General features: G+C 48.0%; 1 protein-coding gene across 1 annotated transcript in view; it reads left to right on the top strand.

The window, feature by feature from the left end:
* The first annotated feature begins 7,797 nt into the window (after positions 1-7,797).
* LOC149327242 (lysosomal acid lipase/cholesteryl ester hydrolase-like) overlaps positions 7,798-26,669 on the top strand; it is a 77,134-nt gene continuing 58,262 nt past the window's right edge. The window contains exons 1-2 of the mRNA XM_089564824.1: positions 7,798-7,802; positions 10,862-11,360. Coding sequence (XP_089420950.1) covers positions 7,798-7,802; positions 10,862-11,360 — 504 coding nt within the window. The remainder of the gene's footprint in view (positions 7,803-10,861; positions 11,361-26,669) is intronic.

The following is a 26,669-nucleotide window of genomic DNA, read 5'->3' as shown; positions in this document are numbered from 1 at the left end:
AATATTGTGGTTTTCTACATACGCCGAAAGCCGCATGTGTACCGCCTTCTTCATCCCATGGAAAAAGGGAAAACAATCAGTTTTTGGGCCAACGGAAAAGTGCACCTTGCACTTTCCGCAAAGGTATGTAGTGTTGCGCTTGCATTCGCTCATGTTAAATATTTGAGCACTGATGCTTCCTAAAGGGAAAATGGCTGATATTGTCTAACGCACCTCCGTGGAACAGCGAAATCAGTGACATGAAAAATTGCTCTCTTCTGCCTTTTTTTATTTCTTCGAGACCACTCGGTACATTTAAAGTCGCAAGATGCAATTCTCGCCGCCAGCCATGTTTTTATTGTACCTGGCAATCAGCGCAGCATTAGGCCCGAAAATATTTTTGACCTTTCGGTCGAGCCATTTCCTGTTTACGAGTGGGTGAACCTCATGTTCGTGCAACACCATTATGACAAGAATGCTGTCGTACCATTAACACACCATAGTGCTGTTTTCTCTATCGACTTTGTAGGGAATTTACCCTCTGCCCTGTTTTTTCAGCTCTTTCTCTGACATCAGGGGCATTTGGCCCGTCTGTTCTTGCGCATGGTGAATGTCGCATGCAGTCTCTCATCTCTGAGAAATAGGAATGCACCGGAAGCTACACTTCTGGAAAGGGGCAGCACCACACATTCTGACGCGCCAATTGTCAGTGCTGCATCAGTTGAGTCCAACTTCAAATTGCTGCCGTGAAAGCCAATTTTATTGACGTATCCAGACTGACCGGCCCTGGCGCATAGATTGTAGCCGGCAGGTATGAAGTATCCAGCAGGTATGAAGACGGTCACAGGTCGCACGACTTAAACACTACGCATCACAGTAGCAGTTCGCCATGCTCGTGTATGCAAGGCCACCCATCAGCAGAGCTCCTGTAGTCCCATTTTAGTGGGGCTGATTCTGGGATATGATGCATGCACAGCGTCCATAAGACGGCGTAAAAAATTCCGCAAATAACGTCGTTCAAGATGGACAACTCCATGCAGAGCATCTCCATGACCTAAGATGCTGCAGTAGAGATGTCTTGGCAGGCCACACAGCACGAGTGAATTGCACGCTTTGCTCAGCCATCCTGTAACTGATATTTGCCTCTTGCAGATCTTGTAAACTATCAGCTTGGAAAGGCGGCACACGAAGTTATTGGCGAGGACTGGGCTTGACCTATTGCATGACGTGGTAGAAATAGAGAGGCGATAAAAAATGGCTGTGTTTTGACCAATGGGAAAGCTAACTGCGGAAGCAACAGCGCAGGAATCGCAGCGGCGGCGGCATCTCAGTGGGCACTTTGACTGTATAAATTGCATAGAGGCGAGATCGTTTTCCGCACCACTTGGACTGCCTCTGTGGCACTGGGGACGTCACACATAATTCAGTACGAATTACTAAATAATGACAAATTACTACATAATCAATAATTGCTGATTAAAGACTTAACACTAATTAACCCCTAATTAATAACGCTTAAGCTTCGCCTTTAGGAGTGGAACTCGACAATGTGTTGTAGCGCTGCCACGGAGTGCACAGAACGCCAATACCCGTTCGGCGCGATGTCTCGCCGTTTGAACGCAGCGCTCTTTGAGGAAAGAAAAAGCCGCAGTAATTCTCCGTCATCTCGGTGGACACCTGAACCGCGCCGTACTGGGAGAGGAAGTCGGAGTGAAAGAAGAAAAAAAGGGGCAATGAAGAAAATGATTATCGTATTTGAGGAAAGGAAATTACGCCGTAACTGCCTTACATATATTGGTGGACACCCGTCATCCGTTTGCAGCGGAAGGGAGGAAGTGGGAGTGAAAGAAGAAAGTGAAAGAGAGGCCGTAATGAAGAAAATGGAAATTGTATTTGAGGAAAGGAAATTATGCAGTAACTGTCTCACACTCGCTCCTCGCACATGCGCAGTTGGGGCTCTCCGGGGCTCTCCGATATCGGTCACCTAGCGTAGTGTTGCTTCCGCAACAAAACTGGCCGCGTCAGAGATGTAAAAATGCTCTAAAGTGGAGTTAGCAGCTTTGGCGCAGAAGTAGAGCGTCATGTTGTGGATGAGCTGGTGTGCACTCATTGGCACTTATTGTTTTATTGGCAATGTTGAAAGCGCCGGCGACGAAGACCCTAGAGAAAGTAGTCTAAGAACCAGCGAGGTGAGGGACCGGCCCACAAGCGGCAGTCCTTCAGCACGAGCATCCGACGGTCTGTGCGAGCACTTCGTCGTCGTTGGCATCGGTGCTGAATCATCTTCTTCATTCCAAATACATAATTAATATTACTGTAAATAATGATAAATAAAGCAATAAATAGTACAATAACACAATAAAGAATAAAACAAATGCAGGTATTGATTCAGACATTGTTAACTGGATTGCAGCTTACTTCAGTGGCCGTGTACAGTCCGTCCGTATTGGAAACCACAAGCCTAGTGCACTAGAAGATTTGTCTGGGGCTCAGTTTCCTCAAACGCAGCATAGCCAATGCACCGGAGCAAGACAGTACGACGTATTAGGGCATTCTAGCGAAGTTCGAGGGTGAAGGGCACGTAAATTCTGGAGCTCTTTGATGACCCCCATGGAATCTGAGTGCATTACGAGAACGGTCTCGCTCGATGGAGCCACATCATTTGTAGTCGCCTCGATAGGCATGAGTTCAGAGAGCTGATGCTGGAGGTAGAAAAGAGAAAGATCGAAGAGTTTGTGTAATGAAAGTCAGTGTATCATTATGGGGGCCGTGGTGTATGCCGTTCACGCAGTGGTGGAGTCACGGGTATCTGGGCATATAGTGCTCTGAGTCGAGGGAGAGCTGTGTGGACTAAATGAGCCAGACGGCTCTTCGTGCTGCGACTCACGTCTGTATGACGGGGAGGGGGCAATTCGTAGGTTGGAGGCGAACGCGACATCTCTAAGAAAGAGGCGAGACCGATCGTGGCAAGACGTGCCTTACTGACGCACGAGAGTGCTTGTCTGGTGAAAAAAAAAGCCCGGTATAACTCCCCTTAAACAGATGTGGGAAAAACTTCTAAGTCGTCATCGTGCGAGGGAAATCTCAGTTATGGTTGGACGTCAATTTCAGTCCAAATCGTCCAAAGTAAAATACCGGAGATCGTACGGGCGAAATTTTTGGAAATGGCCCGGGCTAAATTTGGAGGTCGCCATAGTTGGACATCGATTTTGGTCCACATCGGCGGAGGCCGAATTTCTTGGGTGGCCGGGGCCAAATTCTTACCGGTTGGCGCCACAGCTGCTATGTCAGTGAGCGATGCACAAGCAGGATGTAGAAGCAGGATGTGCAGGCAAGATTTCTGCCAGGCTCTGACGATTGTATGAGCGCTTTCCCACAAATACCGAAGCCATCTCGTCGTCACTGTGCTGCACAAAGAAGTTAGCAAGGGTAGTAGTAGTAGTAAAAGACCTTTATTCGTTCATAGTTTACAGGCCGAGCATGTCGACCGCCTGGGCGACCAGAAGTCGCTGTTCTTCCTCCCCTTCAGCGCCAAGCCAGTCGAGCCAGGTGGAGCTGGATAAAGAAGGTGGGCGGCAGGAACCCGACTGCTGAGCAGCCGGGCAATAGAAGAGGCAATGGGCCAGGTCCGCATAGATACAGGGGCAGTTGGGACAGGAAGGGTCTGATCGATAGCGATAAAGAGGCGAGACGGGGTGATAACTGCATTCATTTGGATGTGCCGAAGAAGGCGAGCCTCCGGCACCGTGAGTGATGGACGAGGGGGAGGGTAAAGGCGTTTGTCTAGACGGAGCTCGAGGTAGACCTCTTTTATGGTGCGGAGAAGGGTGAGTCTCCCACCGTCCTCCGATGGCTTGGGCCAGGGGATCAACGGTGCCCGGAAAAGTGTGTCGCGGGCGAGCTGATGGGCCAGCTCATTGCCGTCAATCCCTGAATGCCCAGGGACCCAGCGGAGGAAAACGATGGAAGGCTGCAAGGGTGATTAAGAAGACAGTGGCGTACATACGGGCATTAGATGCATAAATTAGAAGTTTGCGGCTCCCTTCTGCTGATAAGGCGTGTATTTTAAGGCGTTGCTAAGGCGTGTATTGCTTCGCCGTATCTCAGTATTGTATGGCGCTCGACAAGCGGATGGCAGTGAACTTGACTTGTTAGAACTTTTGCGTTATAGAGACAACATTTGCGTGTGCAGGAGATTGAAGTAGTAGCCCGCTTGTGTTCTATATAAAGGGTCACGAGGGGTCCAACTACCAGCCATCTGAAGATGGACTAGGTTGTTCTGATCTTTCTCGTGTTGGGAGCACCTGAGAAGGAGTTTTACTACTCTAGTTCAAGGCCTGCTGGTTACAGGCAGTATGTTATTATCACTAAGCGCAGAGAGCCAGTCTAATTGATGCTTTGGAACACTATGACTAACTTTTCCAGCGCACATAAACACACTGACAGAGGGAAAGTAGACAGCGTGGTCTCTGGGCCTGGGCCAATGTATCACAGTTTTAAAGTAACAAATTACAAACTAACCTTGAGCCAAATGTTGATAAGCTATTATTCAAAGCCAACAAGCAGAAGCTACATTACCACCGCGTACTGATAGGTTACATAATGAAACAAGTGCCTAACTGTTTTTTTTTGTAGGCATGGCACGAAACTATTGAATGCGGCAGTTGTAGTCGGTAACTCAAGCACAGCACATTCTGAATCACGACGTGGCTGCACTGATATGGAGTCTTTCTCGAGTCTGCACGCCATGTTAAGAAACCACCATAGATGTACCGGATGGCTTACCCTTTCATGACCTTGCTTGGTCCACCACTTTTCCTCAAAATGACAAGTTCTCATGCATAACATAGCATTTCTTGCAAAACAGCTACTTATACCTCGCAGTGGAAAAAAAGTCGAATAAGATTATGACTTCAGAAGCAAACACTCACTTGCAAGAACCTTCCAGCGTGTAAATTACAGGATTGCTCTTGTCTGCTTAAGAACGGAAGTACGAAAGCCTTTCCCTTTGCTTTCTTTCTCCACATATTTTTTCGTTGGGAGGTCTTGTTATTATTTTTCTTTTTGTTCCGTATTTTTGTTTTTATTTTTTGTTTTATTCTTTATTTTCGTTTTCTTTTTATTTTTTGTTCTTTTATTATTTGTTGCGCGCCACTTATGAGCAAAGAAAGGATTGTTTAGCCAGTAGAATATTTGAGTGGCTACTGTTGGTTTGGCTACGGCCCTCGAAGTATCTGTTCTCGCTTCGGCGAGCGCGGCTTCGGCCGCTTATCTGATTTTTCAGCAGCTTCCGCTCCGGCGGACGCAGTTATTGCTGCGACGCGCGTCTTTTCTTTCCTTTTTCTCTTTCCTCTGGCCTTTTAACTCTCCTCTATCTGCACGTGGCAGCGTTGGTGGCTCGGCTGGAGCCAGTTGGCAGGCCCGTGCAATTTCGTTTTCATCCTTCTGCCAGTCACATCAACATCAACTGGCTACGGCCCTGCCTTGTCCGACAAACGCCACTTATGAGCCAAGAAATGTTTTCGCCTACAAATTACAGGATTGCACTAGCCTGCTTAAGAGTGGAAATGCCTAAGCCTTTTGGCCCGCCGCGGTGGCTCAGTAGTTAAGGCGCCCGTCTACCGATCCGGAGTACCAGGGTTTAACGCCACTGTGGTGGCCGCGTTTCGATGCAGGTGGTGGTGGTGGTAGTGAAAACATATATTCAGAACGGACAGGAGGTGTTTGGATCAGCCCGTAAGGGACCGATCGTTACAAACACTAGGTGGAGGTCCCTAGTTTGGGACCTCAGTGGCGGTAGCCGCCGCCCGGGCGCGCCCGACTAAGGCTTGTTGGGCCTGTAAATCGTGGCATCCGAGCAGGGTCGCCTCCCAGTCCTCCCGGGTTGGGTTGGGGATGGGGGGAATGGCTGGGTTGGAGGGCCAGGCCCACACCATGTGATAGGTGTCCGAAGACACCGCACTACAGTGCGGGCAGATGCCGCTAAAGGAGGGGTCGAAATGTTTTAGGGCTGCCGGGCACAGCAATGTATTGGTGAAGAGGCGGAGAAGGAGCCGCTCATCCGCCTTCTTGAGGCCTTTACATGGGCTAGGGTAAAGGCTATGGCTATCTTGATAGTAGGTTGCGATATTTTTGAACGTATAGACCGGATTAAAATCGGGTTCCTGATCAGGTGGGGAGGAGAAAACAGCCCGGTGAGAGAGCGCGCGGGCGGCTGCGTCTGCTGCCTCGTTTCCTGCCAACCCCTGATGAGCAGGGGCCCATATAAGATAACGGTGTGCGGGTCCGTATCCCGTATGCAATTTTGGTATCTTCGATAGGCTAGGAAGGGAGTGCAGCTTTGTTCAACGTTCCGACAGGCCCCTCGCGAATCGGGGATTATGTATTTTGAATTGGAATGTGAGGCCGCGAGAGCAATCGTGACCTCTTCTACTTGTGTTGCACTGCGGGCTCTGAAAGTTAGGCCGTTAACTGTGTTGCTGTTGTGAACTACCGTGGCAGTGTACCATCCCCCGTGATGAGGGCCGGAGGCGTCCACGTAGTATACACCTGTTTTGTTGCCATAATATCGGGCTAGCGCTTCCGCTCGTGCCTGGCGCCGACCATTATGGCCTTCATGTGACATGTTTGCTGGAAGAGGCCGCTCGTGGAGGGTACGTCTCTACAATTCCGGGATGTGAAACCTGTCTTCCATTGGAGGGGTGTGTTGGATATGGAGTCGAGGAAGAAGGCGGCGACCCGACTCCGTTAGCGACAAGCGCGTGTACTGGTTTGTAAGGTGCGCCTCCCGGAGCTCCCGGAAAGTATTCACCACCACAAGGGCCATAAGCCGGCTGTTTGAAGTAGTGATGGGGAGGTCAAGGGCACGTTTAACAATTTTGCGAAGGATGACCTCAAGGGTGTCCTCCTCTTGTTTCTGTAGGTGGAGATAAGGAGTCGAATAGAGAATTCGACTAGTTACGAAGGCGTTTGGCAGCCGCAAGGCATCCTTACTTCGTGACCCTCCGCGTTTGTTGGAAACCCTCCGGACCATGCGGCCCACCTGGTCCCCCACCTTACGGAGTTTGGCCAGTGTAGTGTCTGGCCGCCTATGTTTGTGGATGTAGAGTCCGAGTACCCTTATCTCATCACTTTCGCGTATGGGACCACTCTCAAGAGAAAGAAATATTTTAGTTGTGCACTTCTGTGAGGGGAAGAGGTGCCCAAATTCTGATTTTTTAGGGGAACATTGAAGGCCGCAGCGGCGGGCGTTGCGGTCTACTATCGTCGCCGCTCTTTGCAGGCTGGTTTCAATGTCCCCTGTGCTGCCCTGCGTGGCCCACAGAGTGATGTCATCGGCGTACAGGGCGTGCTGCACGCCGGCGACACCACTCAGCTGGGCCGGCAGGTTCATCATGGTCAGATTGAAGAGCAGCGGGGAAAGTACCGCTCCTTGAGGGGTTCCCCGCGTGCCGAGTAGGTAAGGACTATGCTCTATATCTTGAATTCGGATGTAGGATTGACGATCCATTAAAAATTGGCTTATGTATCGGAATGTGTTAAGGCCACAGTCGGTGTGACTTAGGTTAGTGAGTATGATCTCATGTGTTATACTGTCAAATGCCCCTTTAAGATCCAAGGCGAGTACTACCCGGTCATTATGGGGGCATTCGAGGGGGCATTCGAGGGGGTCAAGGACTTCCCGATTGAGTTGCAGGAGGACATCCTGTGCGGATCTGTGTGGGCGGAATACAAACATGGTGCTCGCAAAGACAAGTTTGTGTTCAAGATATGTAGATAACCGATCCCGCACCACCGTCTCCATTAGTTTGCCCACACATGAGGTGAGAGAGATGGGGTGGAGGTTATCTGTGGCAATTGGTGTGCCAGCTTTAGGAATAAAAGTGACCAAAGCCGTTTTCCATTCGATTGGCAGGGGGGTGTACGCGCGCCAAATCGCATTGACATATTCCAGGAGGGACTGGTATGCCAAGTCGGGCAGGTTCGTCAAAAGCTGTACAGTGACCTTATCCCGTCCTGGCGCAGTGCCCCGTTTCATTTTGGCGAGAGCCGCCCGCAGGTCATGAAGCTGGAAAGGTTGATCCAGCTCCCTGTTCTCTCTGCCTGCATAAGAGTACGCAGATCCACGGGGGTCTTGGGCTGTACACAGATACTGGTCCCGAAGTTTCTGTGCCAGTTGAGTCGTGTTGCCAGGAAAAGCGTGCATGGCTCGCGGCAAATGTTTTTCTGTTTCGGTTCGTGTTTGGGTTGGGTCGATTAGGGCTCGAAAGAGACGCCACGTGTTTCGGCTGGACATTTGTCGCGCTGCCGTGTTGCATCTATCTACCCAGTTGGAGTCGGCGAGTTGGGCCGCGTACTCTGCCGCTTTCTGGGTAAGCTCGGCAATTCGAGCTTTAAGCTTTCTAATGTGTTTCCGGCGTCGCCAACGGCGGACGAGGCTGCGAAGGGCTTTCCAGAGGTGTAGAAGGGGTTATCCACGTCCGTGACCTCCTCTGAGAGCTGGATGTGTGTTTCATGCGAGGAAAGGTGTGCCAGAACCTGTTGGGATCATGCTGTGTAGCCTTGCGCGGGAATGGGTGTATTATCAAGTAAGTTAAAATTTTGCCTGAATATCGTCCAATCTGGGATACGGGCTTGTGTTCTGGGGCGCTTGAGGGGGCGTGTGCGTAGTGCAGTGTTAATGATGTAGTGGTCGAAACCGAGGGTCTCCTCGGTGTTGAGCCAGTCTGCGTGTCGTATGTTGCGAGTGAAGGTTAAGTCCGGGCACGTATTCCGTGTCACGGAGTTTCCTAGCCGTGTTGGGTGGACGGGGTCCGTGTGGAGGGTGAGGCCCAAGGTGGACGCAAGCTCCGCCAGCCTACGTCCGCGCGACTCCTCCTTGCGATACCCCCACAGCTGACTGGGAGCGTTAAGTAGTAGTAGTAGCAAAAACATTTATTGTAACAAAAGGAAGAGTTAGGTAGTAAGGGGTTGGGGATAGATAGATGTTGAGCTTCAGTGGTCGGTCTTCCCTAGTCCAGGATGCCGTTGGCCTCCGCCGCTGCCTGGGCCCTCGTCACCAGCATAAGCTGTGTGCTTGGGTCGGAGTCAGCCAGGAGGGCCTCCCACTGCTCTAGACTAGGGCTATTTACCTTTGGTAGTAAAGGGCTTTTTTCACAGCCCCAGGTGGCGTGGTACGTTGTGGCGGAGCCCCCACACCACACGCACTCTTTCGCGTATCTGTTCGGCCACATTTTTTGATACATGGCTCTGCTTGGGTAGGTGTCTGTTTGTAGTCGTCTGAGCGTGGTGGCCTGCTCTCTGTTGAGGATATCCGCCGGAGCCGAGTACTTCTTGCGTGCTCCCAACAACGCCTTCATTGCCTCCCCGTAAGATTCTGGCGTGCTGAAGGGTTCGACCGGCAAACCCGCCATCCGGTTCGTGAACCCTCGTACAACGGTGTCTGCCATGAGATTTCCCTCAACCCCAGTGTCAGGGACCCAAATGATGGTGTGTTGAATGTTTGTGTTGTTTGATCCATGTCTGTGTTGGTTTTGTTCGAAGAGAAATCTCGCGGCTTTTTAGCCGATCCTTCCATCTCTGTATGCCCTCGCTGCAGCCTGAGAATCCGTCGCTATCCAGTAACTCAGTCAAGTCGCCCACAATCAGCAGGGGATCGCGGCCCGCTACTCTTAGCGCGCGGCTAAAGAGGTCCGCGGAACGCAGAAGGCGTCCGTGTGCTGTGCGATGTCAGTGCATGTTAAAGATCCCCATGTGGTCGAAAAAAATTCAGGGGAGGGGGGGGGGGGCACTTTGTTGACCTAAAGTGCGATGAGGCGAAAGCCTTAAGCGCGGTGTTGCTGCTTGTGTCAGTGATGTGTGTTTAAGATGTTAACCTTCGCCTCTGAGAGTGGAATGCGACAGCGTCTTGCAACACTGCCAGGGAGTCCACAAGACGCCATCACCCGTTAGGCTCTGCGCCTTGCTCGACAGTAATTTGGTTTTTGAGGAAAGGAAATGCATTTATCTCGCATATCTCGGTGGACACCTGAACCTCGCCGTAAGGGAAAGGAGGAAGATGGGAGTGAACGAAGACACCGCATTCACTGAACGCGCCTTTGTTCATTTCAAACCACCGAGCTCGAATGCCGGAGCGGTTAGCGTGCTGGAGACCCTGGTTCGATTACTAAACTCGACCAATTTCCTACTCACTTTTATTTATTTACCGGGGTGACTAGGAAATTAGGTTCATTAGGTTAATTTATTTATTTGCCGAGTAACTAAACTCAGTCCCACTTACTGGGAGCATCACTATACAACCCCTTTAATTGGTTGCATGGAACAATTGGTTTTGGCCAAAGTACAATTGGCCCCGTTTCAAATTCCCGCACTCTGACGTAACGAACATTTCTACCAATTGAAAAGCATTACATTTCTCTCGACAACTCCTTCTTACAACGATGAGGCATTAGTCCTTTCAGCCCCTGAATTTTTTTTGCGACTTCGGGAATTTTTATAAAGTGGTATTTTGCTTCACTGCCACCCAAGGAACAAACTAAGGCAAAAACTTCTCTAGGACTTCCTTGGTTTTAAAGATGGCGCCGTGTCCTAGGCGGAGTATACGTATAACGCCACTCAAAGCGTACGCGATAGGCGCAGTGACGGGGACCAGTTCGACCCTAACAGCCGCCATGATATACACCATCTCCTCAGAGACAGAGGAGGAAGCCGCATTTGCATTAGCCATAGCCAACACCTCACCTGACATTATATTCAGGACCCAAGGGGGGTCTAACACACTTGTCATAATAAAGTTTTTCTCTCTCTCTCTCAGCGATTGAAATGCAGCGTTACGCAAATTTGCGAGGGGCCGCGTCTCCCCCATCTCCCTCCAAATCCTCAGAATCAACCACCACACACCCGCAGGGGACATCGAGCTCTTATGGGTCCCGGCCCACTCGGGCAACCCGGGCAACGAGGCAGCCCAAGAATATGCCAGAGGTTTCTTCGGCCGGGCAGTGGGCTCCTCTGACCTGAGTTTCTCGAGGGATGACCTGAACTCGTCTCGCGACATTACACATCACTTTACGTTCGAAACACGCATTTTCCCTCCGCCGCAAAAATCGCTCACAAAGACCCAGGAGACCACCTGGAGTCGATTGCAAACCCATTCCCACCCCAGCCTGGTGGCATTTTCGCCCACGTATCCTGGGCAAGACTTACCCCAGTATAACAAATCCGGCGACAGAGCCACACTAGACCATATTCCGTGGAGCTTTCCGGAGGATCCACCTCCCCCGGACCTAATTCTGCTCTTTACTTCAGAGCAGTGGGATGCCGCGCTGCTCAGCTCCGACCCGGAGACCCAACTCCAGGCAGTGGAGCGAGCCATCGAGATCACCGTAAGCCATGGGCTGACGGCCATCTAGCGCGACCAAGACCTCACCTTAAACCACTTTCTGAAGGTAAATAAATGTTTTACAACCCAATTCTCATTTCGCCGCCGCGGTGGCTCAGCAGTTATGGTGCTCGGCTGCTGTCCCGAAAGACGCGGGTTCGATCCCGGCCGCGGCGGCTAGAATTTCTTTGGAGGAGAAATTCTAGAGGCCCGTGTACTGTGCGATGTCAGTGCACGTTAAAGAACCCCAGGTGGTCCAAATTCCCGGAGCCCTTCACTACGGCGTCTCTCATAGCCTAGTCGCTTTGGGACGTTAAACCCCATGAACCAAACCAAACCAATTCTCATTTGTAATTCTTTTGCAATCGATGTGTCATGCGTATGATAATTGCAGATGGTGGCGAAAAAAGATATTATACTTAGGAAACTTTTCAGTCCTCCTAGCGACAAAGCGTCTGCTATGTGCTTGACTGGCGTTTAAATTTTAACACCTCGTGGTTTCTTCACAATGATAAGCGAGCTTTGATTCCTTTCTGTGTTGGTACCAAAATCTTGAGAAGCTGTGCGTAGACTTACACGTTTCTTTTTCGCTCTTGCTTATGTCATCCTTTTGGCCTTGTGTCTGGAACTTTTGTAGCCTTTGCCTGTGCAGCTAGTTTGTAGCCTTGTAGCTTGTGTAGCTACGCTTTCCGCGGGAAACGAGGCAGTGCTTCGTCGATATTTCGAAAAAAGAGTTGTAGTTTATTGCTTTGTTGGTACAAAAAATAAACGACATCATCCAAGAAAAAGAAGATGACGTTTGCACTCCCTCACGGGAGTCTTTTTTATAACGAATACGAAACAAAGGAACGCCGTTATAAGTACGGCGTATGGCAGTTCCAAAGACCTTGCGCATACAGTGGGCAGATTACCGTCATTGCGGTTCACTCTGTGTGCTCTGGTCTGAGTAATAATCGACTCAAGATAAGACCCTAGAAACTGTTCCTTCTTTGGCAATTACATGTGTCTGCGTCCAGTGCTTGTTGTGACTGATAGAAACCGCATGCTCGGAAAGAGTATTCAAGTTAGCCGCCGATTACTTACATCATTTTGGTGCTGGCGAAATGTTCTTTGAAAATCCCCGATTCGCCGACGCACACAGATGCTCAATAGCCTCACGGGATAGCGCAAACGAGGCCCGCGTACATTTTCTTCCCGTGTTTGCCGTTTACATATACTAATTCACTTCTGAGCTTGCGGTTTGGCACATGCACAGTCTGGGCTCCGTATCGACGCAATACAACTGCTAGAGTCTCGCTAACGCTGGGAACATACGGGATAGCAGCTCGCTTCTGGGAAGCTGTGTTTTGATGCAGCCTAGGACAGGCAACTATGTACTGAACAGCATGAATACAATGTTCTCCTCGTCATTCCTGTCACTGCGTAGGGCTCGCAAAACTTCCTTTTTTTTACTTTCCTTTTTATCCCTGCCGTTGAAAGCAATATTAGCTCCCGCCCTGAAAAAAACCGCTCGTTAGCAGCCATCTTTAATAGTGTCAGTCTAGGTCGGTGTCGCGTCCTTTAGGTCATTTGAAATATCCCAGTTCCCTGTATCACTTCTCATACAGAATACGTGCTGGAAACTGATGTCCTAAAGAACCAACAGTCGATACGAAGCTGTACGCAAGAAAGGGGCAACGGAGGGCGGGAATGCTGTTCTCTCACGGGCTTCGGTCAAACTCCCAACCAGAACTTTCTCGCAAGACGAGGATGAGGCTGTCACTGGCCGCTACATTTGAGCATGCCGGTCTCAAAAAGCGCAAAATTCAGAAGAATGACAGGTGAAAGTCTCTGCTGTGATAGCAAGTAGCGATTGATTGCCGTCATTTATTATGCTGGATTCATGAAAACCTAGCGCTCAATATCTAGCCTATTCTAACCTAAACGTCAAGGTTAATGTCAGTACTGTGGCTGGAGCTTATTTCACACATGCCTCCTTTTTTACGGAAGAACATGTACTTACGGTGCGAACTTAAAATACGCATGGTTTTAAACCTTTTTCATTTTTTGGTTTCTTTGACTCCAAAACCATGCGGTTTAAAATTTAAACGCTTCTTCCGAACCTATATTAATTGCGCGAAGGTATTGTTGCTGCCCGCTGTCTTCAGGTGTTTTAGCAAGAAATCAACTTGTATTTGGAAAGAAAGGGTGGCTGAAAAACTTCATTGATAAACATCATCGCCAAGTCATCAGAAATAAAAGCTTGTTTGTGTACATGTCGAGTTAGAATACGTGCCCCGAGCTGCAGGAGCTGATCTCTTTGTCTGTGACTGAGAGAAGTCATTCTCAGCATTTTAAAAATTCTGCTGCTCTGGTATCTAGAGGTGTTCGTGCCACTCATGCCAGTCCCGTTTTTGAAGCGTTGAGAAAAAACTGCCGCACTTGTTGCAGGTGAAATCCCCAGCTGCTGCAATAGAAAAAAGAATGAAACAAAGTTACTTTCAATAAAAAACGTACAAACGATGGTGCATTGCTTTGAGTTTTGCATTTTGCCTCTGCCTTGCTTTGGCGGAAGCATGGGAAAGAGCATATGCCTGCGGTCCGACTAAGGGTTTGTTTCATCAATTGCAAAAAGGGAAGTGAACAACATTCACTGCATGAACGACTTTTGGGTGGCGCTGCAAGCAGCCGTCTCGAACAGACGCACGCTCGCATCGCTCCGACTTTTTGAAGTATTTTGGCCCGGACGTTTCTGGGCTAGGCTCCCAAAAATGAATGGGTCACCCCCATCGTGTTCCTCGCCACCTGTGGCCGACGGTTTCAACGCTTCAGCGTCAACGACTACCCCAGGAAACCATCAGGATGCATCGGATACGCCTACCGCCGAAGCCGCCAACATGGCTTCGCAGCAGCCTCGGCAAGACGCCGCGGTAACATCGTTTTGCAGCGGCACAGATAACGCGGCCCAACCTGACGCCATGCTCGGCGCCGACGAAAGCATGGCACATGACGAAGCCATTCAAGTGGTTGCGACGATACCTGTCTCCAACCCATTCTCTGTTTTTTCCACGGAAAACAAGCCGGGAAGCGCCCCTTCCTAGGTAGGATCTTGCACTTTTCCGTTTTCGAAATTTGCCAAGCAACCTAGGATGTGGTCAGGCACCTCGCAGATGGCACAAGAAAGCACTCACTTTGAGAACAAACGACACGGCGCAAAACATGCGCACTCGCAGATAGCTATAAATGCTCGCTTCACGGATGCGCATTATCGATCGCTAGGCTGTGCCTCAGCGTCCATATTCACCCCTATGGGCAGAATCGATCACTTGGCTGATAATGAACATACTGAAGAAGATGATTGGCAGCCTGTTAGGCGAAAGAACAAGGCCGCAGCCGCCGATCCAATCAGTGTTAAATACTCTGTGATAATTAAGCTAACCTCACCTGGACAACTAGGGACACTCCCCGCACACTGGCTGCACGAAGCTGTTGCTAATGAGCTTCGGAAAATTCATTTTCACTCTGGCTTTCAAGTACGGCCTCTTGAACGAAGCCATCAGTTTGCTGTCGACATATCGTATATGCATGCCAGAGACCATCTGATTGGACTGCAGTCTCTCCTAATTTCTGGAAAGGAGACACCTATCCAAGCTTATGAAACCATACGCCCCGGCCAGATCCGCGGGGTCATTTATCGTGCCAACGGGTTAACAAGCGAACAGCTCATGGCAAATCTCACGTGCTACTCGAGCAGGATAATTACCGCCAGGCCTATGGGCAAGAACGGAGCAGCTCTAATTACGTTTGAGGGCTCCAGACTTCCCCGAAAAATTCATCTGTACAGCATACTCCTTCCGGTGACACCTTGTCACCCGAAGTCTATCATATGTGAGACCTGTCACAAAATCGGACACAGGGCAATTTCGTGTCCACTAGTTGACCAACGTCGATGCTCGTACTGCGGTCGCCTTGCACATGGAAACCTCGAGGTTTGTCCGACGGAACCACTATGCCGCAACTGCAGAGGTCCCCACGTCGCCACGGACCCAAAGTGCCCTGCTCGGCGGCAGGCCACAAAAACCTTGAGGAATGGCGTTTTCCGTCGTATCCGAGTATCGCGACGAAAATAACGCGAACAAGCCGAGATTCTACGTGGTAACCAAACGGTGTCGACGACGGCGCACAAGAGCCCTGTCAGTACACAGCAATCAGCCTCGGAGTCAATTGTGCTTGTTAATCAGGACTTCCCTCCACTACAAAGTCAGCCGAAGCAGAAGACACGAGACAGCGAACATAAATCTAAACGGCAAGGCGTGCACAAGCCCTCCACACAATCTGAGAGCAATAGTGAAAGGAATGCCACCTCATCTCTAGCCGCAGTTTTTGAGCATACCGCGACGGCACCAAAGCAAGCGCGCATTCATCGGGTTTACGCTGAAACACTCCGTGATACGCAACGCGGCGCGCAAACGAATCTTGCAAAAGATAGTTCGCGTACGCTACACTTAGATGAAAACCAGCTCACGCGCATTATCGAACTGGTCACTGCCGAGGTGATCAAGCGTATGCTCCCACTCTTGGGAATGTCACAGGTTTCTCCGAATCAAGAGCCCGAAATTGGGCACACATCATCTTCACTTCCGCGTACCTTTCAGTTTAATAATGGCAGGAATTAGCGCTAAACCACATGACTTTTTTGCTTCGGACTCTCCTGTATGGTTCTTGCAATGGAACTGCCGGGGAATCCGTCGCAAACAAGCGGAACTTCACAGGAGACTGTCCATCACGCCAACGCCTCCTCTAGCTGTCCTGCTTCAGGAGACTGGCATTAATAAGCCCAATCTAATAGGGTACAAACTTTACTGCACCCCTTCCATAGAGCACCGGCGTCCCGGGCCAGGATCGCGATCTGCGCCTCCAATAGCCAATGGGCAGGCATGCGTTCTTGTTCTGTCGCGCACTGCCCACACTGAACTAGATACTTCCGCGTGGTGCACGCAGACGCGGGAGGTAGCGGGAGTACGCCTTAGCTTAGATGGCGACCAACAAGCCTTAGTTTTTTCAATCTATGCGCGATCATTCGGTACTACGACATATCGAGTAGATATGTCTTTTGTAGAACACTTCTTAAGGATATATCTCCAGGATCGCGTTGTAGTTGGGGGTGATTTTAACGTCATGCACAGGAGCTGGGGATATCATCACTCAGATGCTAGGGGAAGGGACCTTTGGCAGCAAATTGTCAGAGCGAAACTGACCATAGCCAACGACCTCACGCTACCTACTCGCCTTGGCCAGCACAAAGGTCAACAAGACACTTCCCCAGACTTGACACTAGTGTCTCATCCCAGTGAGATCCTATGGTCGAGGGCTGATGATGTCATTGGCAGTGATCATTATCCCGTGGTGGTCTCATGGGCTCCTCGATGGCGAAAGTCATTTCAGCGGCAACAACGCCGTCGAATAGAGGAGCACGTCTCATGGGACGATTTTCGTAGAATGCTCGGTACGGTGAACGCTCCAACAGGGTTAGACGAGCTCATTAGTCAGATCAGCGATGCCAAGAAGAAAGCTACAACGAAGCTTTAAGTCAAGTTTGATGCCCCAAAGCCAGATTCCCACCTTTTGAATCTGTGGAATCGTAGGCTTCGGGCTCTGAAGGCGTATCGCCGATCAGGCCGGACACCCCATCGGAGGCGTGCTCTCACTCGCATCAGTCAAGAAGTTCAGAAGTATACTCTGCAGCTCGCTTTCCAAGACTGGCAGCTGCTGTGCCACTCACTCAATGGAGCAGCTAACTTATCGAAGGCCTGGCACATATTTCGAGCTATCCTTGGATGCAAGAAGCCAATTTCCCCTGCCCAATGCATGGCCTTGAAATTAATTATCTCCCCGGCGAAGTTAGCTATACAAGCAGGGAAGGTATTTTTTCCCCAACCTGAAAATGCAGATGTCTTGCCTGCGGACCCCGTATCAGGTACATCAAACGATTACGACGTTCCCTTCACATTAGACGAACTGGAGGCAGCTCTATATGACTCCAATCACAATAGCGCCCCAGGGCCGGATGATATACGCTACTCAACACTTCTGAACCTTCCCAAGACACATAAAGTTGCCCTCTTGAAAGAGATGAACAAGTACTGGGCCAACGGTGATCTTCCTCTTGCCTGGAAGAAGTCAGTGGTAATACCAATTCCAAAACCTGGCAAGCCAAGTCGAACATTACAAGACCTCAGGCCAATATCGCTGACGTCCAACCTTTGTAAGGTCATGGAACGTATGGCTCTAAGAAGACTTGAATGGTACTTAGACAAGTACAACGTCCTGTCTCCTATGCAAGTAGGTTTTCGTCGAGGGCTCTGCGCCCAAGTCGGAGCGATGCGAAGTTTGATCCGACTAGTTTGTTTATTTATGCTGTCAGCCAAAAAAACGGAGCGGATGAAAAATGCAAAGCAGAAAAGACACAAAACTTTGCTCTGTGTTTAACGAGAAGCGACAACCCAATATAATGGCAGTATCTTTAAAAAGTTAAATGCGGTGATCAAAGGTCTCGTGTTTTGCGCACCAGAGAACTGAAATACATGTTAAGATGCATTCGTATCAGAGGAGTGACTTTAACATTGCAGTAACAGCACTGCTGGCGGAAGGCATCCAAAGTGGTGAAAGCGTTGTGGTGTATACAACGTATTAACGTGTGTTTGGAATGTGTACTCATGTTGTAGAAAATAAAAACAAAACCAAACGTAAATCTGCTAATTATTGTGAGATATTGCGCGGAATGAAAAGTTTGTGTTATAATGCTTCATATTACTGAGACAAATGGTGTATATATGGATCAGTATGTAGTGGTGTAACATGTCGTTCAGTGTAACCTAGATACTCATTAGTAATCGATAAATGTGATTGGTAATCGTTTATGTGGTCGGTTGCTGTGAATGTAATGAATCATGGTAATCTGTAAAGTGATTGTGGATTGGTATGCGGTGACAAACTGAAAACAAAAGGAATAAAACAGAAAAATGATAGAAGGCATAATTGCGTCTATTCGTAACGCGAAGCTTACGAATTTTTGTTGAATCAACTAAGTCCTTCTTTTCGTGTCCGATAGCCTGCCACGGAGCAGGCACCACGCAAAGTGCCTATAGGCCGCGAGTAGTTAAAAACTATGCGCCGCTTTCAAACGGTCACCTGTTTACTCCTAGCCATAAACCTCTAAGGATTGGATAATGAACGTCGTTTTGACAGGGATTTTTTTGCTCCGTCGTCACGGCCGTCGGACTCGTAACAGTTTTGGCATCCGCGGTATAGCTTGTTCAGGTGATCTGAAGCTTTGTGCCAGTATTGGAATGATTACAAGCACTTCAAAATGTTTCATGTGGTCAGACGCAAAGAAGATTTTTTTTACAATTTCTTTTGAATGTATGTTTTTACGAAGTTGTTCAACTCAATTTTAATGCGTGCTGTGTACTCTACGCTAATGGCAATACCCTGCTTCATTGTGGTCGTGATACAAAAACCTGTTCCCAAAGGCTAAAGCTGAGCTGACAAAGCAGTGGCATTTTTCCGGCAGTAGCGGTTTCAAAATAAACGGAAACCGATATAAATACAAATTATGAAGCCCATAGACTCAAGTTGATATATATTATAAATTACCAGTGTCTAATCATGCTAATGAAAACTTTAACGATCAAAACTCTTAGACGTTAGATTTCGGCGGATGTGATGTCATACTCATCATCAGCCTGACTACATCAACTGCAGGCCGAAGGCCTCTCCGATGTCTCTACAATTAATCCCCGCTTTGCCACCTGCGGGCACCGTGTCCCCAAAGCTTCTTAATATCACCTGTACACCTAACTTTCTGCCGCCCCTTGCTACGCTTGCCTTCTCGTGGAAACCACTCCGTCACCCTTAAGGACCAGTGGTTATCTTTCCTTCGCCTAGATGCCCTGCCCAAACCCATTTCACACTCTTGATTTCGACTAGGATGTCATTAACCCGTGTTTGTTGCTTCACCTACTCTGCCCGCTTCCGGCCTCTCAACGTTACTTCTAACAATTATCTTTCCATAGCTAGCTACGATGCCCTTAACTGAATGATGTCCTTAACGATGCCCTAACTGAACCATTTTCGTTAGTCCGCACGTTTCGGCCCCATAGGTGAGTACAAGTAAAACAGAGCTGCTGTATACTTTTCTCTCGGGGGATATTGGTAAACTGCGACCCATGATCCCAGAGAACCTGCCGTATGCGCTCCACCCAATTCTTATTCATCTAGTTATTTCTCTCCCATAATCCAGATCAGCGGTCACTACCTGCCCTAAGTAGACGTATTTACTTACCACTTCCCTCACGAGACTGTTGAACAATACTTTGGTTTTCTGCGTGTTATTTTTTAGGCCCACCGTTCAGCTGTGTCTAACTAATTGGTTATGCTTTGCAGTTCATCTCCTGAGTGATATAGCAAGGCAATGTCATCAGCGAATCGCAGATTGGTTAGGTATTCTCGGTTAGAACCTGTCCCCAACTGTTCCCAATCTAAGCCTTAGAATACCCTTGTTAAGAGACGGTGAATAGCATTGGCGAGATAGAGTTTCTCTGAATGACATAGTTCGCTTTGGAATGTTATTGCTGGTTTAAGAGAGGACAGTGTTAGCCGTGCAGTCTTTATGGATATCTAGTAGCATTTCCTCATAGGGCTGTTCTGGACCGTTATTCCGCAATACCTGAATGACCGCTACTCAGTCGAATGCTTTCTCTAAATTAAAGAAGGCCATATATAGGGATTGGTTACATCCTGCGCATTTCTCTATCACCTGATTGATAGTGTGAATATGGTCACCAAAATCAGTCTGATTAGATGCAATTACATTATCAGGTGTCATTAATATTTGCCTGAAAAAGCAATAATTAAGATTCTCCTTGATTCATTCACTTTGCTTTCAAGCTAGTCCTCGCTCGTTAGGGGGCACGATAACACAATCGATATGTGTCCTTCACTGAAAAACGCAGAAAAGGAGCTCTTTGCTATGTCGATAACGGTCAAATAGCGTTTACATTATGGAAGAAAAGGATAAACATTTGGGTTTGCTGGTGTCTTTCAGTTTTGTCTTGGTTATGAGAGCAGATTTTTTTGCTGTGGTTTCTTTTTTTTCAGCTTCATCAATGTAGTAAAAATTCGCGTGATTAGTATGGTTCACAGGATTTACTGTTCGAAAGTGACTCTGGCTATGAAGGACCCTGTAGTGGAGGACTGTGGATAATTTCGACCACCTGGGTTTCTTTCACATGCACGGACGTCAAACAGTACACGGGCCTCAAGCACTTCGCCTCCACTGAAACGAGGCCGCCGCTACCGGGATCGAGCCGGTGTCTTTCGGATCAGCAGCCGACCACTGTAACCACTCAGCCACCGCGGAGGCATTACGTTTTTATTGCTTTTTCGAAAAAACTTCATATCCGCGGCTGTTAGCATATCCTTGGGCTTTTTCCTTAACCCGTCGCATTCGCAGAATATTCCACCGGGCTGAAAGCTCTAGTTCAGTGCTACTAACTTGTACTCTGGCCACCGGGATGGCTCAATGGTTATGGCGCTCGGCTCGTCAGCGCTGACCCGAAAGACTGAGGTTCGATGCCAGCTGCGGTGGTCAAATTTTGGAAGCGAAATTGTGGAGGCTTCTTTGCTGTGCGATGTCAGTGGACGTTAAAGAACCCGGGGTGGCCGTAATTTACGGAGCCCTTCACTACGGCGCCCCTTTGTCGCTTTGGGACGTTAAACCCCCATAAGCCAAATCCGCCTTCTACTCTGATCTTGCGCGTTTGTATTTTAAAGCCTCCTATGCTGCTTATCTTTCAACTTAATATAAACAAGTCCTTCTACCAAAGCGAGGGGATACGTCATTCTTGTCAGCGTTTCATATAGGCTGCTATGACCGTTTCCTATGTGCTTCGTAAGATTTACTGCGGCGAAGATAACACTACTCCTTACGGATAATACGAATATTTATTGAATGAAAAATATAATGAGTTCCTGTTTCGTGATGCGGCATCCTGGACACTGAAGGCAAGTACTCTTCCACTGCGCAGGAAAAAAAAATGCAATGCGATAAACGCAAAAGAAGCACCAATAGATCTCAGAAGCGGGTTCTTTTGTTATCACCACGTTCAAAGAGCAGCTCTTTGTCAGAGTGAAACGTGCAAGGTCTTGCTATTTGGCTACCCTTAACCCATTCACCTCTGATGTAGGATATGCAGACAGAGTAAATGTGAGAATGTCAACTCTTCCCGTGTACAAATAATGTACGTGGGACTGTAGATAGGTGTTGCCCGGCAACTCGCTAATGGCGTATGATGTTTCTGCACTGTGACGCCCAGAGTAATCTGCGTAGAATTTACGAGTACGAAGGCTGCTGGCGGATATATACAAGCCGTTTGCCCGCACACACTGCATGTTTTGCTACTGCGCAGCTGACGCTTAGGTCTTTTCTATAATATATGTACGATAACGGCGGGGAAGATGATGTAATCGCAGCTGTGTCCATGCCTAGCCCATATATTTTCTATGCAGGACCCAAGTAGGCTACAGGCGGGAATACCGGTGTTAGCCCACACACAGCCCAATTGGCTGCGTCAGGGTGCTGCACGGGCAGCCCCTGTTGGGTGTGCCCGCACTTCACCGTCATGTGGCCCCATCTTTTATGCACACGACCTGCACACAGCCCATGCTTACCCCTTTCATACCCGATTTAGAATACAGGCGGTGAAGACGTCGGAACGGCAAATGTGCCCATGCCCAGCCCACGTGGGACCGTCGCCGGTGTTGCTCAGACAGCCCAAACTGCATGCCTGAAACGCTTCGCCACTGTGAAGCCCATAGTTTTGCCCCTGTATTTCCTACGCGGAACCCATGTAAGCTGAAGGCGGTAATACTAGCTCTTTGCCCACACAAAAACACTGCGACTCCCTTACGGTGGTGTACGGGCAGCCCCTTTTGGGATCACTCGCGCTTCACTATAATAGAGCCCGCATCCCAGCCCGCATATATCTTCGGTGGGACCTAGGTTGGCTGCCCAGTCTGTTTAAGCCCATGCCTAGCCGACGAGGGTCCCGTTCAGGCACGAAGTGAGCAGCCCCAGCGTTTTGTGCCAGCACTGCACCCACGGGGGACCTACTTGGGTTTACTGCGGGCAGCCTCCAGCCCTCATTGCCCATGTCGGACCCGCATCGGCCCGCCACCTTGTGCTACTGACAATGTTGTCTTTGTGCGTTCTTTGTCTCGTCCTAGCGTCTTCACACAACCTTGTACCAGTACAGCGCTAAACACAAGAACACCACGCAGACAAAGGGTAGCAAACGGAAACGGAGCTCAGTGAAGGCAAAATCTTGAAAAACAATTTTTTTTTAATCCAAGCATGATTTAGAAGAAAATTCAACGTGATGCAATAAAAGTAGTATGCGGAAAACTCTAAAGCCGCATGATGGGCGATAATATCAATAAACGTTTAAGTTGAACTAAGTTTGCAGTGGCTGTTCCGAGGAACTTTGTCCTGTATGAAGCCATGCTCATGCGAACGTCCAGCCAAATCTTTCGCCGCACTTCTGCTCTCAATAGATAGTATCGCTTTCTGACAGTTGAAAGAAGTATCCAACGTTTCTCGATCTTGTGGCAGAAAAAAGTACTATGGTACGAGGGTAGCCCTTGTAAACCATGCAACACCGAAAAAATGTACCAAATGTAGAAGGTAGCTTTACGACTGTTGAATAGTTTAATCAATTAACGTAAGATAATTACAACTTGAATAGTCTAACAGGTCTGCGAGGTGAACATTCGTCCCCTGCTCTGAACCTACCCCTCTCAGCAAGCGTACCGGCAGAAGCACCGGCTGTGATGCAGACGGCCCTCAAGTAGACCGTCGGATATAGAGAACTGGATCAAATCCAATATTTGACCAAATCTCGTCTGGTCGGGTGAATACATGTTAAAAATAAAGAGGCACCGACCAAAAAGGTGGAGTCAAAATGACAGACGTTTCGGCTTGCACACGGAAGCGTTGTTCACTGAAGGAAAAAATTTCCAACATAGAGCTTAAGTACGCTGCACTAATCGCCGCAGGCATCTAGCGTACGCGGGCGGCAGATTACCGATGTTACGATTCAGCGTGTGATCTGTTGTCTGTATAAACAAGGACTCCGGATATTGGCGTGACGTCCAGTTTTTCTCACGGCCGATAACTGCGGCCTCTTCCCAAGCGATACTGTGCTTCGCGCTTTCGGCGTGGTCAGCAAGTGCGTTGGAAGCCACCTTTTTGTTTCTGACGTCAATCTTGTGATCTTTCAGCCGTCTCTCGAAGTTCCCGCTTTCCCCTATGTAGGAATAATCGCAGTCTGAGCAGGGGATTTTATAAATTACACCGGGAAATCTTTCCTTCTTCATCTTGTCTTTTAGGGCCACTGCCTCATGACGAAGCTTGCATGCAGGAACGTGGGCTATATGCACATCATATGTGCGAAAAGTGCGAGCCAATGACTCACTCACGCCTGGCACGTAAGGGATGGCAGGTCGTGCACGGCAGGAAATGCGAGCGGGCTGAGATGGCCTGGTCGTTTGGCGTATAACAGCATCCACAAAGTGGTTTGGGTAGCCGCATTCGTTGAGCTCGTGGCGTACTTGGCATAGGTCAGAGGCTTTATCCTGAGGCTCCGAGCATATTCTTTCCGCACGTCGGACGAGGGTAGAAACGACGGAGCGCTTGTGGCAAGTAGGGTGGACCGAGTTAAAATGAAGATACCGGCCTGTGTGCGTGTCTTTTCTGTGCACCTTGAATGACATTCTGTGCACCTTGAATGACATTACAGAGAACTGGATCATGAGGCAGCATCAACGATCCTTGCTTGATTCCCTTTGGGAATACGGCGTGTATCGTTATCTGTTTGTTAGTGCTTTCTGCCGAAACGCATGCTATCGCAGTCAAAACAAAGGTACCGATACACTAAGTGTAACAAAATTATATCGAAAGGAGAGCTTTGGCAGGGAGCTCAATCTCACAACGACCCGTATATTGCCTCACTGAAGAGGTGACATAACACCACGGGATCGTTAGAAAAACAAAAAAAAAGCAGCATACAGTTCTTCAATGTGCCATTCGGCTGTTAGCTCGCCTGGTGGCGTAATGCTTGACATAAAACATATATTAGCACGGCTAACTTTGCACATCTCCTTTGTGCTAAACTTGCCAGTAAAACAGTGGCCACCGGTGCCATCTGGACGTGTTGTAGATGAAACAAATGAGCGTCTCCTTTGAAGCGGAATTGTGGAAGTTGCCACCATGCTTGGTTTTTTCTTTTATTATTGTATATCTGAGTTGTGTATTGGACTTAAAATTGGCTTTTTTCTTTAAAAAAAGCTTTCAGCCCAACACTTTTAACCTTATGTCACCTCTCTGTTTTTGCCCCACAAATCTTCCAATCGCTTTTCGCTAAGTTCCATCACACATTTCTTTTCATGTCTATTGTTATCTCTAAACCCTAGGGCGTCAGGAACAGTGGCTGGGCCTGTATTGATATCTGGATGGCTACCATCACAATTGAGTATGAAGTGTTCAATTGTTTCTAGATAATTACCACACACACTAGATGAATTATTTATTTATTTTTATTTATTATACTACCCACAGCGCCATTGTCTGGCATTACAGTGGGGGGGGGGGGGGTTGAACAAAAAGTACAGAAATGCTACCTCATGCAGGTGGTTAAAAAAAAAAAAGATAACACTGAGATAGAAAGAACACGGAATTATTGTACATAAAAAATGTCACAGCATGGAAGAAAATGAATCATTTGATAGTATGGACACTACTTCCTCAGGCAGCTTGTTCCATTCCGAAACCGTTTTAGGGAAAAAAGACATTTTGAAAAGGTCAGTACTGCATCTGTATTCTTTAACTTTAAGTGGATGATCTCATCGTAAAGACACGTAATCAGGGTTGGCTATATATTTGGTTGTGTCTATTCCAGTTTTAGAATGAAATATGTTATGAAATAATTTTAAACGCAGAACTTTCCTACGTTTTTGAAGGGAGTCCCAACCCAAAGATTTTTTCGCGCTCGTTACGCTAAAATATCGCCCATAGTTATTGAAAACAAAACGAACGGCCAAATTCTGAACTCTTTCTAGCTTTTGGACGTCAAGAAAGGATTTCGGATCCCAGACTGTTCAAGCATACTCAAGTATGCTTCTAACATTTGCATTATACAGCAGTTCTTTAGTCCTTAAAGGGAAAAGTTTAGCGTTACGTCGCAGGAAGCCTAAAACACGACAGGCTTTGGCAGTAACGAAATCCACGTGATGATGCCAAGACATTGAACTTGTTAAATATACACCAAGATATTTAAATTCCAAAACTGAAACCAGTCTGCTATTATTTATGTTATAAGTGAAAATATGGGGAACCTTCTTTTTAGTGAAACACATATGTACAGATTTTTGTAAATTAATATGCATTCCCCAGTTCTCACACCACTGGGCCACTTTACACAAATCCTGTTGTAATGCATCACAGTCACTTTGATCGTTAATAATTCTATACAAGACACAATCGTCCGCAAAAAGACGCATGTATGAAGAAATACCTCAAAAGATGTCATTCATCTAAATTATGAACAGTAATGGGCCCAAGACGGATCCCTGGGGCACCCCTGATGTTATAGTCACCTCATGCGACTGTTTCCCGTTGACAACAACACATTGACGCCTAAAACTCAAATATTTTTTATCCACCTAATAACGTTCTCATTGATGTTGTACCAGTATAATTTTTGTATTAGCAAGGGATGTGATACGACGTCAAAGGCCTTCTTAAAATCTAGAAAAATACAGTCAACAGAATATTCCTTATCCAAAGCACTTGACAGGTCATGTACAAATTCGGTAAGCTGGGTGACACACGAGTAACCACTGCGAAAGCGATGCTGATTAGTATTTAATAATGAATGTATACTAAGATGATTCATAATATTAGTATAAAACACGCGCTCTAGAACTTTGCATAATACACTGGTCAAGGACACTGGTCGATAATTTGAAACAACATTCCTAGGTCCCGATTTATGTATAGGTACAACATTAGCAAGCCTCCATTCATCAGGCAAAGAGCCGTCCTGTAATGAGTTTGTGAAAAGAATTTGAAGGTACGTTGACAAAGCAAAAGCGCAAGAAAAGAGCAGGACCGTGGGTAATCCGTCCGGACCGGTGGCACTGTTATCTTTTAAGCGTTCTAAGAGCGAAACAATTCCTCGCTGATCAAATTCAATGTTCAAAAAAAAAATTGGGAGCA

Source organism: Amblyomma mixtum, chromosome 10 (assembly GCF_055824585.1).
Source record: "Amblyomma mixtum isolate Tamu chromosome 10, ASM5582458v1, whole genome shotgun sequence".
Classification (NCBI taxonomy): Eukaryota; Metazoa; Arthropoda; class Arachnida; order Ixodida; family Ixodidae; genus Amblyomma; species Amblyomma mixtum.
Note: the sequence above shows the minus strand (reverse complement) of the source record. Positions and strands in the feature narration are given on the sequence as shown.